The sequence below is a fragment of the Nothobranchius furzeri genome, chromosome 19 (genome assembly GCF_043380555.1).
Source record: "Nothobranchius furzeri strain GRZ-AD chromosome 19, NfurGRZ-RIMD1, whole genome shotgun sequence".
NCBI lineage: Eukaryota > Metazoa > Chordata > Actinopteri > Cyprinodontiformes > Nothobranchiidae > Nothobranchius > Nothobranchius furzeri.
Genome location: NC_091759.1, coordinates 2,885,810 through 2,903,176, shown reverse-complemented (window position 1 = coordinate 2,903,176; position 17,367 = coordinate 2,885,810). Strand labels below are relative to the sequence as shown.

At 42.7% G+C, this 17,367-nt stretch overlaps 1 protein-coding gene across 12 annotated transcripts in view; it reads left to right on the top strand.

The window, feature by feature from the left end:
* The window catches only part of LOC107372769 (CUB and sushi domain-containing protein 3), a 630,513-nt gene that overhangs the window by 452,468 nt on the left and 160,678 nt on the right, over window positions 1-17,367 (top strand). For all 12 annotated transcript variants that reach the window (XM_070547446.1, XM_070547444.1, XM_070547452.1 and 9 more), the window contains 2 exons: window positions 14,427-14,530; window positions 15,173-15,285. In XM_070547446.1, the coding sequence (XP_070403547.1) occupies window positions 14,427-14,530; window positions 15,173-15,285 (217 nt within the window). The remainder of the gene's footprint in view (window positions 1-14,426; window positions 14,531-15,172; window positions 15,286-17,367) is intronic.

The following is a 17,367-nucleotide window of genomic DNA, read 5'->3' as shown; positions in this document are numbered from 1 at the left end:
CAAGTGAACTCAAGTTGTCTACTGCTATTTAACAGAGATTCCTGCTGATTGGGTAAAAGGAGTCCAGTAGGGAGCTGTGAAAAAAAGAGTGGCGTGGCGCCAGGTCAAAGTTTGAGGCTTAGCCACGCCCACACCTTTCAACTTTTGAAAAATCCGACGGTTGAATTTTTTCCCCTATTTCTTAAGAGTATATAGCAGAAGTTTGAAGGCGATTGGTGAAAAGGGCGATGGACCATCACTCTCCAAACAACCTGTGCGAAAACCACTAAATCGCGTACTTGGACCAAAATGGCCGACTTCCTGTGCGAATTTGCGCTTGGCTCCAAGAGACTTTTTTGTAGGTCCTGAGACACCACATTAGTGTACCAAATTTCGTAATCCTCAGTCAAAGCATGGCTTGGGGCTGACAGTTTTAATGGTCCTAGGGGGCGCTATTTCAGAAAATAGGCCACGCCCACCGGATGTTCACATCAGATCTTTTGGGGGGCCGGACTAGGATCACTCACAAGAAGTTTCGTGACGATATCTTTAGAAATGACGAAATGGGAGGCAAACGTAAGGCCACGGCGGTACGCCTGACTTCGCCGCGCCGCCACAGCCCCGCCCTCTGCCGAAAACTCCCATAAAGTGACGCCAAGCAACCCCCACTTGTCTTGAGTTACCAGCTAAATATTTGTGGTGATTAAGTGAAATGGGGCAATTTGGGACCTTTCAAAGTAAAACTTGACCTTTTTAATCCTGAGGGGGCGGGGCTTGTATGATGTCATCATCCGACCACTCATTTTACTTTGTGGGTGGATGACAAATGACCACAGAAAGTTTGGTAACTCTATTCCATTCATTTATGAAGTTATAGCAATTAAAATTTTTTTGGCGAGTAGTCAAATTTCGAGGCCTGGCCCCGCCCCTTCAACATATACGAAAAGTCAGAATCTTTGTCTCATTTTGTTTGCCCATCCCTTCTGAGCAATTTTACACAATTTTTGAGACGATCGTGCGAAAAATGATCGAGCAATCCAATCAGAAACGGACCCTAAAAACGGCAAAAACGGCTAAAAATCGCCATTTCAACCCAAAATGGCCGACTTCCTGTTTGATATTGACCATGCTTGCAAGAGACTTTTCTGTGCGGACTGTTGAGTACTACAAGTGTACCAAATTTCATAACTGTACAATAAAATAAGCTTTATGGAGAGGGTTTTTTTTCACTTTCTAGGGGGCACTGTTCAGCCATTTTCTTTGCGATTTTTTTGGAACCTTTAAAATATCAAAATTTTCACCAGGCCTGACAAGTCTGCAAAATATTGTGAGTTTTGGGGTATGTTAAGGTCCCCAAAAAGCCGTTCAAAGGGGGCACGGAATAACAAAAAAAGAATAATCAGAGCAAAAACAAGAGGCCTTCGCAGCGCTTTCGCTGCTCGGGCCTAAATAATAATAAACAGAGCAAAAACAAGAGGCCTTCGCAGCGCTTTCGCTGCTCGGGCCTAATAAACAGAGCAAAAACAAGAGGCCTTCGCAGCGCTTTCGCTGCTCGGGCCTAATAATAAACAGAGCAAAAACAAGAGGCCTTCGCAGCGCTTTCGCTGCTCGGGCCTAAATAAAAAGCTTCACTCCTAAAGTCCCACACACGGAGCTCTCTCTGTCACCACCCAAGGCCTCTGGTTTATGGCCTACAGCAATACATTCTCCATCCAAGGCTACACCGTGTGACTGCCGAAGGTTAGCTTACTAATACGCTTCTGCACTCTTCCCAGTGTGTGTGCACTTGTGATAGACATGAGTCCAAAATGTATGTTTATGTGTTTTGAATGATAATGGAAATGGCTCAACACATTGACCATAATGAAGCTCAGATAGTCTCAAGCTACATCAAGACATTTATACAGTCCTTTTCTGGTAGTACCATATCACACACTGGGATGTCACTCACTACATCACGTCCATGTCACATACAACACTTTTATCCGACATCATGTCTACAGGATGACGCGCTGGACTGAATCATGCCATTTACCACCCTACACCACCTTGTGCAGAGCACGTCTTAGATGGCATTCATCAAAGCAGAGTTCATCAGGTGCCTATAAATGTGTAGAGCCCCGTACATTAAAGAGGTTGGCATCCGTTTAGAATCAAACACCTTGAGTTGGATAGGTGGATCATACAAGGTAACTTAAACTTAGTATTGTTTTGTTTTTTCTGGTTGTTGGTACTGGAGGTGGCATCTGTGGCTGAACCGGTAGAGGGGTTGTCTACGGTCCAGAGGTCATAGGATGGATCCTCAGTAGTTGCAGGCCACATGCCCCATCAATGTGATACAAATCTGAAATCTGAATTTGCGTTATTATGTACACACAACACACACATTTACGCTTCTGAGATGATTTCATTCACTGTTCACATGACTAAACCATTATACATCCCCCCCCACCCCCCTGAAACAGGCAAACAAATGGTGACAAGATGGAAAAAATATCGCTTGATAATATCAGCCCAATTTTATTTATCGAACCAATACCGATATGTTAAAAAAAACTAACATGGGCCGATACCGATATTGATGCCGATATGTCGTCCATCCCTACTAGGAATAAAAGTCAACCTCCTCGAAGTTCCTACGTGACTTTACAACTTATAAGTTGAAATAATCACGTGTTGAATGAACAAGATGTTTAAATCATCAAGGATGGCGTTAAAATGAATATTGTTCCTGCAATGATCCATTTTAAATCTGATTTACACCAGATCAGTATCTATGTACTCATACACATTATACCTGGGAGCACACTTTTTCTGCGAGTATTTCACCAGATTGTTCAACCTCCAGCAAAAAACTACAACAGACTCCTTTTCATCAGTGGCAACGGGTGAAGAGGCCAATGTGTGAAACAACGTTTGCGATCGATGAAAGTTTGGTAACCCTTTGTTACAAATCAGTAAATGCATTTTGTCCTTACAGGCTCCCATAGAAGGGAACATTGCGTCTAATATGTTATCGCGCAGAGACTCCCGCCCAAATTTTTATGGTTATGTTACGAAGCCGCCAATATTTTTCAACAACTGGACAACAATTCATTCATTTTCAACATTTCAATGGATATTTCCAGAGATTAATGGTAAAAACCACACGTTGTCTCTTTAAGTCATTTTAAAAATGACCTCCACCTTTGGCCACTGTGTTTGTTGATGAGGTTGCCACAAACAAAGCATTGTTTTTTAGTGCAAAGACATTGTTTTAGCCACTCTGTGGAGAAACTAACGGACTTTTTATAACGCCCTGGTTTGAAATGATCTATAGACAAATATTTTTGATTCTAGAAATCTCAAAGTGATTTAAGAAATATCCTATGGTAACTGAAAATCTGCATAATAAACCAACTTTCGTCACATTAATCAGCGAAAGTCTGGGAGACTCCGTGAGACGGAAGACAGACGAAGGTTTTAAGAAGAGAAGATAAAGGAACAGACATGAAATCAACATAATTACCAAATTCCCTTTGACTTTCATTTGTCTAACACAACGTGAAGAGTCACTTTCACTGTAACAGTAATAGGAATAAATGTCCCTGGACTTGAGTTATTATCCCTGATACTGTCGGTGCTTTTCACTGCTATTCTGTTAAAGACCATTTCCAGATTTCAAATTAATTTATGGAGTTTATTATACAGAATAATCGAAACACGATCGCATAATAAAGCAAATTGTTACTCAAAATTAGCTTCATATGCTAACGCCCCCATTTTTTTGATGGACTCTGTATGGAAATGATGCGGCTAGATATTAGATCCAAGCTGTTGGGGAATGAACAAAAAAAACTCTTATTTTTCCTTTTTAAACATTAAAAACTATTTATTTGGAGTGGCCACGGTCTCTATCAGTGGAAACGGCTTTACTCACAGTTGGTGCCAAGCTGGTTTTAAGCGTTTATATCCCCATGTCGCTTTTCGGCTCAAATATTTGAGCTCAGCGTGAAATCGTGGAGAGGGACGCGTCACGTGGTGATGAAACTTATTGGGTTTTGAAAAGAGCGTGCTCGGGTTGGGCAGGTGGCAGAGACAAATGCGCTGTGGGAAACTGGCAAGCGGACAACAGGTAACAAGCAACAACTGCCAAAGCAGAATGGGAGCGCCGTCTGCCTGGCACCCCCGCTGTAAAGAGCTGTTCTCCATTACACCGATATTGAGACAACGAGGAGCAGCTTAGCAAACTGGAGGCTGGTCAGCTGTTTGGAAAGAAAAGCTACCAGATGAGAGAGCGTGAGGGACGCCCGAGCAGCTAGAAGAACAAATCTGGGGTAATTGAATAGCCTCAGCTGATCCCGCCTCTAACAGAAACAGCTTTTTTCTTTTTCCAGCTCGTGCCGTTTCATCTTATACCCTCTTGCTGTGTTTTCCAGGCCTGATCCCTCTTTTCCCTTTTTTTGCGTACCAGCTCTCCTCCCACTTCACTCCCGGAGGCTCTGTCCTTAGAATTACCCAGATTCTTCATTAAGGAGCTCAGGCTGAAACCATTAAACTACTATGGAGAAAGGGGGAGGAACGAGAGCACAAGAAGGGAGGGAAAAATACTGTTTTTCATCGTTTCACTTGCATCTCTGCCCGTTGCACCCATTTGCACATTTCTTACTGTCTCCTTATGCCCCGAAGATAAAAAGACACGCGGTTTTGTAGCCCATCTTTTCTTCTACGTGTGTTTGTAAGCCCTATTTCTTCTCCTCCTTTCGTTCCATCCCTCGGCTCCTTCTTTCTCAGGTTAAGTGTTAATGGAGTTCTATAGCTCTCTGATGTTATTGCTTCATTTAGTTTTGGCAGAATGAGCCTTTAGAGCCAATTCATTCTCTCCTGTTCCCATTTAACCTTGAGGATAGTAGAACGGGATGGCCATTACTGGAGTTCTCTTCTCTTCTCTTTTCAGTGTGCTATTATTATCACCCATTAATCCCCCGCTCCATCCCCAATTTGCTTTTGCCTTTTTTTTCTTGTGAAAGTTTCTATTTTCAGTGTTTTCAGTAAATAAACACATTATTGTGTTTATGATGTATTTCACTCATTTAATCACTACATTTGCAGTGGTCTCGAGTAGGAATGAGTGCCTTATAAGTGGGTCTCTGATGCACCCATTTCAGGAAGTACGAGTCAGCCAGAGGAGGAGCTTAACACGACAGGATTTGGAGACTTATTTCCTGATGTTGGGACACCTCGCCTCAGATTAAACAACAGTGCCTTTACCACTGACTCTGCTTTGCATCATTGATGTTTTATCTCCACAAATAACTCAAGCCTGGAGGAGTTCTGCCATGTGGTGGAGTTGCTAATGCTAACACTTAGCTTTGACTAAGACGTTCTACTGTTTCCTGGACATTAAACCTAGAATACCAGGAAGTAATAATGGGTACGACCATATCCTCCATATAATGCCGTTTTCTGCTCTGCTCTGACTAGCTTCTGGTTTCAGAAGCAGGAACACCTCTGATCTCTGGTTTAGGGTTAGGTTAAGTCTCTAAGAGGTTTTTGTTGGAACAGAGAGCACAACATGGCGACTATGACGCTGTCTATGGTAAATGGTAAATGGCTTGTATTTGATATAGCGCCTTCTAGAGTCCTGGAACCCCCCAAGGCACTTTACAACACAATCAGTCATTCACCCATTCACACACACATTCACACACTGGTGGGGATGAGCTACAGTGTAGCCACAGCTGCCCTGGGGCGCACTGACAGAGGCGAGGCTGCCGAGCACTGGCGCCACCGGTCCCTCCGACCACCACCAGCAGGCAAGGTGGGTTAAGTGTCTTGCCCAAGGACACAACGACAGCAACAGACTGAGCGGGGCTCGAACCTTATTATTAATCTGAGCTACTACAGCAATCAATTTCCCTCTGGGATTAATAAAGTATTTTTGAATTGAATTGAATGAATTGAACCTGCAACCTTCCGATTACGGGGCGAACACTTAACTCCTGTGCCACCGTCGCCCTCTAATACAAATGTAGACGAATCTTGGAACAGACTATTTTAGAGTGCCTCGCAGGAATGTAGACATTATTGAGCCACAAGTAAAGAAAAACAAAACTGCAGATCCAGCTTCCCTTTACTTGCAGTGCATTTTGGGGAGCAGGGTCATACGTGCACTGTGGATTAAATGCATCTATAGCGCCATTGTTGCATAGCAACACTATGTGGTACGCATCTTTTTCTCCTAATTTTGGCTCAGCACTGATGAGAAAAGAAGGCTCTTGGTTTATTAACACTGCAGAATAAGTGAGACGCAGAGCAGATTTGGGGGATCAACCAACTGCCCAGAGAATATTTCTTCTGTCATGTTTAGGAAAAAGCATGTCCAACGAGAGATGAGTTTGCTGCGTCACCATCACAGAAGAACGGTTTTTCCACTTGCCCTGTCAGCGTGGGCCTCCTCTCAGCAGGAGATTCACATGTTTGCTTAGCTGCTGTGACTACAAGGAATCCTGACATCATTTATCAAGAAATGAGTAGAGAAGAGACTCCCTTACTTTGTCACCACGACAACCAAAGAAAGTGCTTTATCAAGCAGAAATTTAATTCTGTCGCCTCATCGGCTAGAAGCCACAGATGGATATGGAGAAGAAATGCAGCAGCCAATTAGGAGAGAGAGGCGGAATAGCAGCAAGGATCCAAAAGAAGTGGGATTGATGGGCATTTACCCCCCCCCCCACCCCCCACCCCCACCCCCACTCAATTATGGAAAAATTTTCAGTTAGAGTCTCGCTGCTGCAAACACAACAAGGAAAACAGAAATACGCATTAAACAACACATTGTCACTAATGAGGCTCCAATCTGAGTCGACTCGATTGCAGCTTCTCTAGAGGAACAAATGTAGGGCTGCAGCTATCGAATATTTTTGTAATCGAGTACTCTATCGAATATTTTTTTCGATTAATCGAGTACTCTAATAAATTACCCTTTTGTATTTGTAAACCATTATATCAAATAGCATGTTATAATTATGAAAGACCTGTTAAAATGAGCAAGCAATTGCCAGTTACTCTTCAAGTTTTATTCAAAATTAGTTTGCAAAACTTCAGCACTTCAACTTTACTTCACAGTAAACAAATGGCTGTGCAAAAAATAAGTACACAACCTGAGCCGATTTTCCCCTCATGCGAGAATCTGCTAGCCTGCAAGCCAGACAAAAACTAGGAGGATAACTGTTGAAGTAGCGCTGCGAGCGGCTGCGGCCCAAACAGAACCAGAACCGCTCACAGTGCATGTGCAAACAGCTCGCCGGCTGTTCCCTATTAACACACGTCCGTTTTAATTTCAACACTTTTTTTCTCACACAATAACAAGGATTGTCGAGAAAGCATGTTTGCCGTGGTTTTGTCAAATTATACTGATCACAAAACATTTATTTACTTTCTTTCGTTTTCCTCTCATAAATACCCATGTCCTCCTGCAGCAATCCTGAGGGACAACAAACATCAATAACAACACAATAAATAGTCCGACGTTTTGTGTAAAAACTGCTATTTTTAGCACATTTTAAGTCCGACGTGTTGCTACCAGACGTACGGTGTGAGCTGAAACTGAGTGCTACAAACGAAAAAGTCGCACAGTGTCCGCAGAATATATAGAAAAACAGGCTAAAAAGCATTATCTTGTAGAGGCTCCGAGTCCGCTTGCAGAAGTGACATTTACAGGTGCTGCAGCACGGAGGATGTGGTGTTGTGGTAGGCTTAATCCATTTTACAGTATTTATACTGGAGTACGTTTTCCGCCTAACGACGTGAAAAATGGTCCCACATCTTGACATTTTCTGTCTTTTTCGCACTCCACCGGGGTCCACGTTGTCCGCCATGGCTTAAGAGAAAGTTAAGTTACATTCGCTACTCTCGTGTGCAGTCCAGTGGGCATGTGCGTCACTTATTTCAGTCCGGGTGAAACATGACCACGGGCGACTGCAAAGCCACGAATTAATTAAATATGAATTAAACGAATCCTCGAGGCAGAGAATTTGACTCGAGGATTTTTTGTACTCGAATTATTCGAGGTACTCGAGGAATCGTTTCAGCCCTAAACAAATGTATAAACAGGGTAACGTAGTCCAACCCTAGCTGTGTTTAATGCTGTGTGAACGGTGCTGATGTGGCATTAGGATGCTCTATAAAAGATGTGCACCAGGAGATAGATGGAACAATTTCACCTCTCTGTTGTTTACTGAGTGGAGAAACGAGGTTGTCGTTGTTTTCTGACTCAGAGTATAAAACCTGCTTGTTTCTGTCACCCGTGTCCAGATACGACGCATTCTCAGTCTGGTATTTTACCTGGTAGATCTGTTTGAAAAAGGGTGGTTCTCGTTGACCATCACTGCAGTTTAGCTGGTTACAAGCCTGAGTTAGTAAAACACAAACAAGCAACAAACCAAAGACGCTCTTCATAGTGAGGCTTAGACAGAGTAACCTCAGTGGTTAAAGTATTAACCACTTGGTGACTGAGTAAATGGATCAATGCATTTAATGGATGTGGGAGTTCTTGTGCTGGGCTAACAGTGTTTTAAATAATAATGTAGGGGCTCATTGGGTTTGATGGAGGTTGTATTTGAGACATTTTGAATGGCGGGAACTTACCAGAGCTTCATGACATCACAAAACAACAGTTTTTTTGGTCTGAGTTTAGCCTTTTGTCTCACCATAAGGGTCTTTATAAAACGCTCTTTTAAAAGCTATTTCAAGTGTGTGTTCCTTTTTCTGTCCCTTTGCTGCGCACAACAAGGTTTTCACCATGTTAATGAAACAAGACTTCCATTCACTTTTGATTCTATTTGGTTTTTATTGCAGGAATCTTAAATCCAACTAGTGTTTTAGTCATCGGGAGCATCACGGCAAACCAATTTCATTTATTTTGATGATATAAATGCATTTAACTATATTCTTCTTGTGTCTACATCATTTTGACTGACTGAAAAAGGCCCATGAGTTTACCGCCGGCTGAAAATGAAAGCTGTACCATTACAGCCAACGTAACCATGGATCTGGAGGCCTGATTTGACTTAAAAGCTGTGAAAATAATTTTGTTCAGCACACAATTCATGTTTGTTTGATGAAATCTTGCTTTTAAATTTGGGGAAAGTGTCAAAATACAAGAGCTGTTATGGTCACACTTACATCTTGTTTCCCACTTTATGTTCCTAATGAAGAAATTAGATAATGCCTTAGTAAAGAACACAGCCATCATATATATGGAGAGTGAGATGAAGGTCACACCAAAACCAGCTTGAACAAGTGAGTCTTCAGCTGCTTTTTAAAGGAGACCATTGAGTCCACTGATCTCAAGCCCCATTCCCACCTGTACCGGGTCGGCCCGGGCCGGGTAGCGTAGGTTGTTTACATATCTGGGTGGCCTGGAATTTTCCCGGGCCAACCAAGGCTCATTCTCGGCCCTCTTCCCGAGGGGTACTGCTTCAGGCCGACCAGGGCCAACACGCCCACTGCTGACAAGAAATTCACACCTTCCATTAGAGCAAGCCTCTGATTGGTGGGTAGAATCAGCCCATTCACACCTTCCATTAGAGCAAGCCTCTGATTGGTGGGTCAGCCCACATGGGCTTAAGACAAGGATGTGTGGAATCAACCGGGCCAGGCTGGGGCCGAGTGGGGCTACCCGGCCCGGGCCGACCCGGTACAGATGGGAATGGCCCATCAGGCTCAGGGGGAGAGAGTTCCAGAGTCCGGGGGCCACAGCAGCAAATGATCTGTCACCTTTGGTCTTTAGCCTGGTGCTGCACAACCAGTAGGCTTTGATCACTGGACCTCAGGGACCTGCTGGGGGTGTAGGGACTAAGAAGATCACCAATGTAAGATGGTGCTTGTCCATGTAAGGCCCTATAGACCAGAACCAGGATCTTGAAATGAACCCTTAAATTGACTGGCAGCCAATGAAGTTGGAGGAGAAGCGGGGTGATGTGGGTGTGTTTGGAGGACTTGGTCAGAAGCCGAGCACAGGCGTTCTGAACCACCTGCAGACGGTTCAGGGAGGTTCTGCTCAGACACGTGAAAAGAGAGTTACAGTAGTCTAAGCGTGAGGAGATGAAGGTGTGGATATCTTTCTCAAGTTCAGAGTGGGACAGAATGGGACTCAGCTTAGCAATGTTCCTGAGATGGAAGAAGGAAGAGCGAACAAGAGAACTGGCATGAGAGTCCAGGGTGAGAGCTGGGTCAAAGGTCACGCCAAGATTCATGACGGAAGGTTTGGTGTGGGAAGCAAGCTGACCAAGAGAGTCTCTGACTTTAGGAACCAGCTTGTCTGGGACACAGATGTACAGGCAGCCAACGGAGGGCAGAAAAATCAGAGTGATATGCTCACGTCTGGGGGTGTCAGTCAAAATTCGAGCTATCAGCTGCAGCCTGCTGAGGGTTGCCCATGAGAAACCGAAGTAAAAAGCATTGCAGTAGTCGATTCTGGAGCTGATCAAGTTGTGGGAGGCCGGATCTACAGTTGTCTTTCAAACTGTCTCCGCATGCTAACGAACAGCAACTCTGATGTACTCACCGCTACAGATGCCAGTCATCGGGGCAGACCGCCATACTCTGTCGAAGAAAACACAAACACTTCCTTTTCCCAAATAAAGGACTTGAGTACCTCTATCTGCTCTTGACTCAAAGAAAAACCCAAGTCTAAATAGTCCAAAGTTGATGCCAACACTGTTTCAAACCATCAGCATCTTTATTTCAAACAGTCGTAATCACGTCTCGCCCACCAAAACAATAGAGCGCTGCGATTGGCCCACTAAACAGTTCTGTGACTGGCATTACAAGACTCAGAGGGAGCATGGTCAGAATGACATGCAGAGCAAAGTCCTGACGCTTCTGCTTCAATCTGTCCAGAATTCTAGGCTACATGTTTACAGTTCTTTACCAAATAAGAGCAATGGTAGTTGAGTGTTAGCAGAAACATGAACAACCCGGTAATCCAGATCTGCTGCAACACACACCGCTACCGAAGACCCTTCCTGCACACGGCCAAGAAACTTAAACAAGACCTACATCCGATCTCCTTTGTAGTGTATTCCACTTGAATTGTCTCTTGACTAGAACACAATGTAAACTTTAGCATGAAATCAGAGGTGGTAAACAGCATGTTCTTTAAAAATTACAGATGCAAAGCATTTAAAACCCTGTAGGGGTTATTTCGTGCTGTAGCACGTTAAAAGAACCTGTGAAACTTCTGGTGGTGGTTGACTACGATCATGTGATAAATCCATCGAGGCAACAATAAATGCACGCCCAAAATGAGATTAGTAATGTTATTTGTTAAATTTCAAAAGTAATTTTCAATGAGCACGCGTACGTTCACTGTATTAATAAGGAATAGTTTTGCTATCGAACACCCGGGGTGAGACACAATGAAACAGTTGTTTACTGTTAATTCTTCATGTGTTTGAAGCCGGAGTTTTGTTTATAGGCTTAATAGTCACGGGGAGTTATCAGCTAAGCAAAACCAGGGATTATTGTTGATTATACCGTCATTTTTAAGGTTATGTTTGATTGGTGTGTATATTATTAGTTGGATTAATCTGTCTCTGTGAGCCAGTTTTCTTATTTGTGCAATAATAATAATAATAGCCTTTATTGTCATTGTACAGGATACAACGAAATTGGAGTGCCACTCCCTTGGTGCACAATACAATAATACTACTAAATATAAAGGTCCCCTAAAACAAAACAATAGTAAGTACAATATATACCAAATAGCACACTATATACAGAATAGCAGCTACAATATCATGTAAAAAAATGGCATTAGAATAGCAGCATAAAAGTTGACGGTGACCTTGACAGTCGCTAAGCAGTTTTAATTGTTTTTATGCTTATTCACTATAGAGATCGCCCTGGGAAAGAAGCTATCCCTGAATCTGTTTGACGCTGTCCCTGAATCTGTGTGTGTGTGTGTGTGTGTGTGTGTGTGTGTGTGTGTGTGTGTGTGTGTGTGTGTGTGTGTTAGGCCACGTGTGTGTCTTAGAAGGACTGAATGATGTGTCAATCTGATCCACGACCTCGCTCACTGATGAGACTGTCAGCTGTGCAGCAGTAGGAAGATCGCTGCTGTGCCTTTGAAGCCCCCTTATTTAACTTCTTTCCAGTCAAATTAGGAGCTGATGCCGCCTGCGCTCAGTGTGGCTGAAGCTTCTCACGTTGACGTAATGTCAGTTAAAATTAAGTCCACCTCTGCTCCCAAGATCGAGAACTGACGAAGCTCCTGGGTGGAGCAGAAAAAACTACGATTGGAGCAGATGCTTTTTAATTTCTTTTTGTTTATCGATGTTAGTTCTGTTGGCAGTATCGTCTTCCTGTAGAATTTTTCATATCGAATCAAGAGCTGTGGATGTAAATAAGGCACAGAACATAGACGGCCTTTGTTGGGTCAGGCAGAGTCTTCAGGTTCACGGTAACAACGTACATCAAGCACAGCAGCTTTATGTTTTAATAGAAGCGGAACGGACAAAGATTTTTTTCCTGGTCTTGATGGTTCAGACTTGAAGAGAAACTCAAGCGCAGAACTTCTGGGAACTCCCTTTGTGTGAGACACAGCACCAGTAGGGTTCTGTCCAGGTGAAGTGATGCTGGCGTCCTACTCGTAGCCCTCGTTTGCCTGGTGGTGTTGGTGCACCTTCAGGTACGGCATCCTCTCTTCCGTCAGTGTGCCCTTGGACAGCTGTAGCTACATTGTAGTTCATCACCACTAGCGTGTGAATGTGTGTAAGTGGGTAATTGACTGGATGCGTTGTAAAGTGTCTTGGGGAGTTATAGAACCCTTGAAGCTGAAAGTAAACTGAAACCAGAGGTGTTCAAATGAAATCCTTCCTTTTTAAAACTCCGATAGAGAACAAAGGTATTAGTTCTTGCAGAGTTTATGTAGACCTAAAAGGCATTGGCTCCCGGTTTTGTGTGACAGAACATGAGAGAACAGTTGCTCAGAGCAAACGCGTAACTTCAGTAGCTAATGGTGGCTTCTCACCATTTTCCCAACGGGGGAGTGTGACGGTAGCCAACTGGCGATGTAGGACCCTACCAAACCAGCTTGGCTTGTTCTTCAAGAATTTGAAGCAGGATTGGCCATGTTGACTTTCAGCCCAACCACACTATTGGCATCATTCCAGCGCGGGGAGATCTTCCAGCTTGTAGCTGAGTCTGTTGATGTGATGATGTGAACATAAATGAGGGTAGCAGAGTCGTGGCTGCCTTCACACTCCATGAGGGTTTCTTAATTTGCTGCAATCAGGCAAAGAAAGTGAGATCCTTGAGGGTTACTGGTATTGACTGTACCTTTAAGAATAAAGAACAAAAACAAATAAAAAGTTAATCATGTGTAGCCAGGTCAGGCTTTACGTTACAGAAGAGACCGACAGGTCTGAAGCTCACCATGAATCTGGAAATCACAAAATTTATCATAAGAAGACAAATAAAAAGGAAGCAACATGCAGGTTTTGATCTTCTGCCGTCAAAATTCAAGTTTGAAGTATTCCTAGCATCAAAGATGTTCTCATTAAAGCACTCCACTTCTCTTTTCTGCTGTCCTTTTCCACGTTTTCCCCCCTTCTCAGTTAAACCTCCCACCATTCTCTCTTCTCCTCTGCCAAATGCATTTCTCTCTGGTCTTAGATGAAACAGAAAGTGTGGTTAAATAATTCCCGATCAGAGTTCTGAGCTCCATGCTGTTCCTCACTGCTTCATGTGCCGAGCGTAGGTAACCCTCTCATTCTTCATCTTGTGCCACAGATTGAAATAATACCATGCTGCGGGATGCAGAATTGGAATGATTCACCTTCAGTCAAGGATAGTTTGAGCGATATCTGTGATGTGAAAATAAGCAATACCCACAAGAATAAATAAAGGTTTAGGTTGAAATAATTACCGTACGATTTTCTCCAGCAATATTCACTGTCTGTGATTTTTGATCATGCTTGCATTTCAGTGGCTATTTTTAAGCAGACAGTAAACTTTTCAAACAAAAACTTTTGTATCGTTGCATGAAAGATTTGAACGCTTTGTCATTTAAAAAATAAATTCCATATGAAAAATACCAAATCAAGGAATTCAAATAAAAAAAAGTTATGACCATAAAATAAGAAAAAACACTTTTTACCTATGTTACTTTACCTTTACTACCTTTTTTGTACAATTCTGTGGCTAAGGGAGGGGCAGCGATTTTCTAGGGGTGGCCATGACCACCCCTGGCCACCCCTTGGGGGCGCCATTGCTTGAATCTCCAGTTAAAGATTATTCTGCTCATTGAAAGTTAAAGTTTTATCGACAAACCTTGAGTTTGAACGTGTGTCCTGCTCTGATAAGCCATCACCCGAACTCTTCCATGGGATTGAACGCCAAATAGAGATGACTAATTGATTGTCATTACAAACGACGTGAATTTGTTTTGGGTTTAATCTCAGGTGATCCAGATCAACTTTGAGGAGTTTGACCTGGAGATAGCGTACGACACGCTAACTATCGGAGATGGAGGGGAGGTGGGAGATCCTACAACTATTCTACAAGTGTAAGTTTTACATCGCTCTGCACAGAAGTTTTGTTATTTTGTTTAGAGTAACAATAAAATTTCAGAATCTGTCAATGAGACAAACTTTGAGATTTGAAATACCATAACATCCATATAAACAGATGTGGCACTCCCTTAAATAAATAAATACAATACAACTGATGTTAGTCCTCAAATAAGAACATTTTCTATAATTATAACTGAGCTCTTTCACTTTCACACTGACCAGTTGCCCTCATACTGTTGGTCTGTTTTAGCCTCCTATTGTTTTATTGTATGTGAAAATGTTCAAACACTGCTTCATTTATTTGGAAGTCTTATGTAACACCAGGTACTCCAGAATACTTCATCTACTTCGACATAACTGCGTATTCAGATCATAAAGCGTCAGGCTACATCCTGTGTAGCTGTTTTTTAGACATGAACTGTTCTTGACTTCAGAAATCACTTTGAAGTTTCTGAAAGGAAAATGAATGTCGACTTTTTATGAACAGATTTTGGTTTGTTGATGTTTTTTTAGCTTGAGTTTTCAAATAGAAGAAAGAATGTGAAGTAAGGACGTGCTTTGTGGCTCCTGTTCAGAATGTTCCAGCAGGTTTTTATGAGGACAGTGGTTTAATAGTTATGTCTTTTATTCTCCAGCCTATCAGGAAGCTTTGTCCCTGACCTCATCGTCAGTATGACCCACCAGATGTGGCTGCACCTTCAGTCGGATGAGAGCGTTGGATCTATTGGGTTTAAGATTAACTATAAAGGTAAGTGCTGAGTGTGCACTTTCAACAGGAAAAGGAGAGAAGGGGGCAATCACTGCATTTGGGTAAATGGAAGGAAAATACTTAGTAGGTAAAGGGCTGAACTTTGAGTCAACTTAAACTGCCTTGATTATAGTTCCTGTGCATTAACTAAGGAGGTTTCTCAATGTCAAGGCACTTGGTCTTGCGAGGCGATGTCTTGCGAGGCCAGGCTCCTTGCTTACGAGGACACTGTCCTTCCTTGGTCAAAGAAAATGGTTAAATGGAACAGACTTGCATCACGTGACCGCAGCTTCCACTGCGGTCACGTGACGTCATGTGACACGGGAAATAACGCTATATTTTATACAAGTTAAGTTTCAATATGAATATATAATGAGCCTTTTACTTTTTGAATTGTGTATATGTTTATTAAATTAAATATATAAGTGAGTTACTAACCGCTAGCCACTGAAGCTGCAACTACTAAGCAACTAACCAACAATAGATAATTTACTTTTAAACTTGAAAATTGTCCCCGAAGTAGCTGCCTGCTTCTGATCCCGCTTCTTTCTGAAAATACCACGGTGTGTTCTGGGTAATTTTTGACCAAGTCTAGGCTACAAGACACCTCCCGTGCATCCTTGCTCAGCTAGCTAAACGGCTAGCTAACGGAGAACACGCCTCAGTAGAACATGAACATTGGAAGACGTCTTGGTGGCTCCCGATGACGTATCTCCTAGGCAACCTGGGCGGGGCCAAGAAATCAATGCAAGGTTCCTTGGCATTGAGAAACACCCTAAGTGTAGAAACCACAGGAAACAATTTTGCCCCCTAGTGGCTGGCTGCAGTATAAGAGTAGCACCTTTTGGTACAAACTTGGAGGTAGTCGGAATATTATACTTTTTGTTTTGTTGCGGTGCTTCGTGAAATTTCAAATTTTTAATCATTGTCCAACAAACAGTGCTAAATATTAATAATACCTAGAATTATTTACAAACACGTTAAATTACCAATGTCTTCAACCAGAATCTGACTGGCTTTAACCTTTGGAACCACAATGCCAGTGACGTTAATATTATTTACGTGGGTTGTAAAACATCCTTAGAATTGTTCGTAGGGCCTTGTTGCCAGAACTTTGAAAAATATGTGCAAAATGTGTGTCCCAAACACCTTGGACATCCAGAGCAATTCTCACTTTAAATTCAACAAAAAATAAAAAGTAAATAATGCACGAGAACTTTGGGGGGAGTTGGCAGTTAATAAAACTAAGTTGTGGAAATATGATGAGAAGTTTGCACAAAGTGGCGTAAGTAAGACACTTAAAGGTGTGGTTCACTCATTCAGTCAAAGCATCTGCAGTGGTCTCTAGTAGGAATGAATGCCTTGTAAATGGTTCTGGGGGGCTATACCGGTGCATCTGTTCTAGGAACTAGCTGAGACGCACATCACAGCTGAGCTTCAGACGGCAGTTTTTGGAGCCTTGTTTCCTGATATTTGGACATCTCACCTCGTATTGGATAACACAAGCCTGGAGGAGTTCTGCCATGTGGAGAAGTTGCTAATGCTAACAGATAGCTTATACTGCCGTTTCCTGGATGCTAAACCAACAACAGCCATCCCCATTGTGAGTCAAGATGGGTGTGTTACATAACAGTGGGACGTAGATCTGTCAGGCTTTTCAAACCCTAGAGTTTCACCATTTATTTTCTATCAGAAGCGAATGCAGCAGACAGGTGTAGAAGACTGTTTCAGCCTGCATGAAAAACCCAACGCGACAGATTATAATCAGAAATAAAAATAAAGTTAAACAAGAGGCCTTCGTAGCACTTTCGCTGCTCGGGCCTAAAAAGATAGAAACGTTTTTTTTAGTGAACCACACCTTTAAAGACCAAGCATGTTGGTTTGGTGGTCTTTGGTATGATCCAACCCCAATCTCCCAGTCTCAGGACAGACATTCATAACACTAAATGAGCTGGTTGCTACTTCCTCGCTTGGCTAACACCTGACCTTTATCTTAATATGAGCTGAGAATAAAGTGTTTTTGCTGTTCTGTCAATTCAGCTCCCAGTGTATTTACAATATTAACCTTTCAGGTGTCTGCTG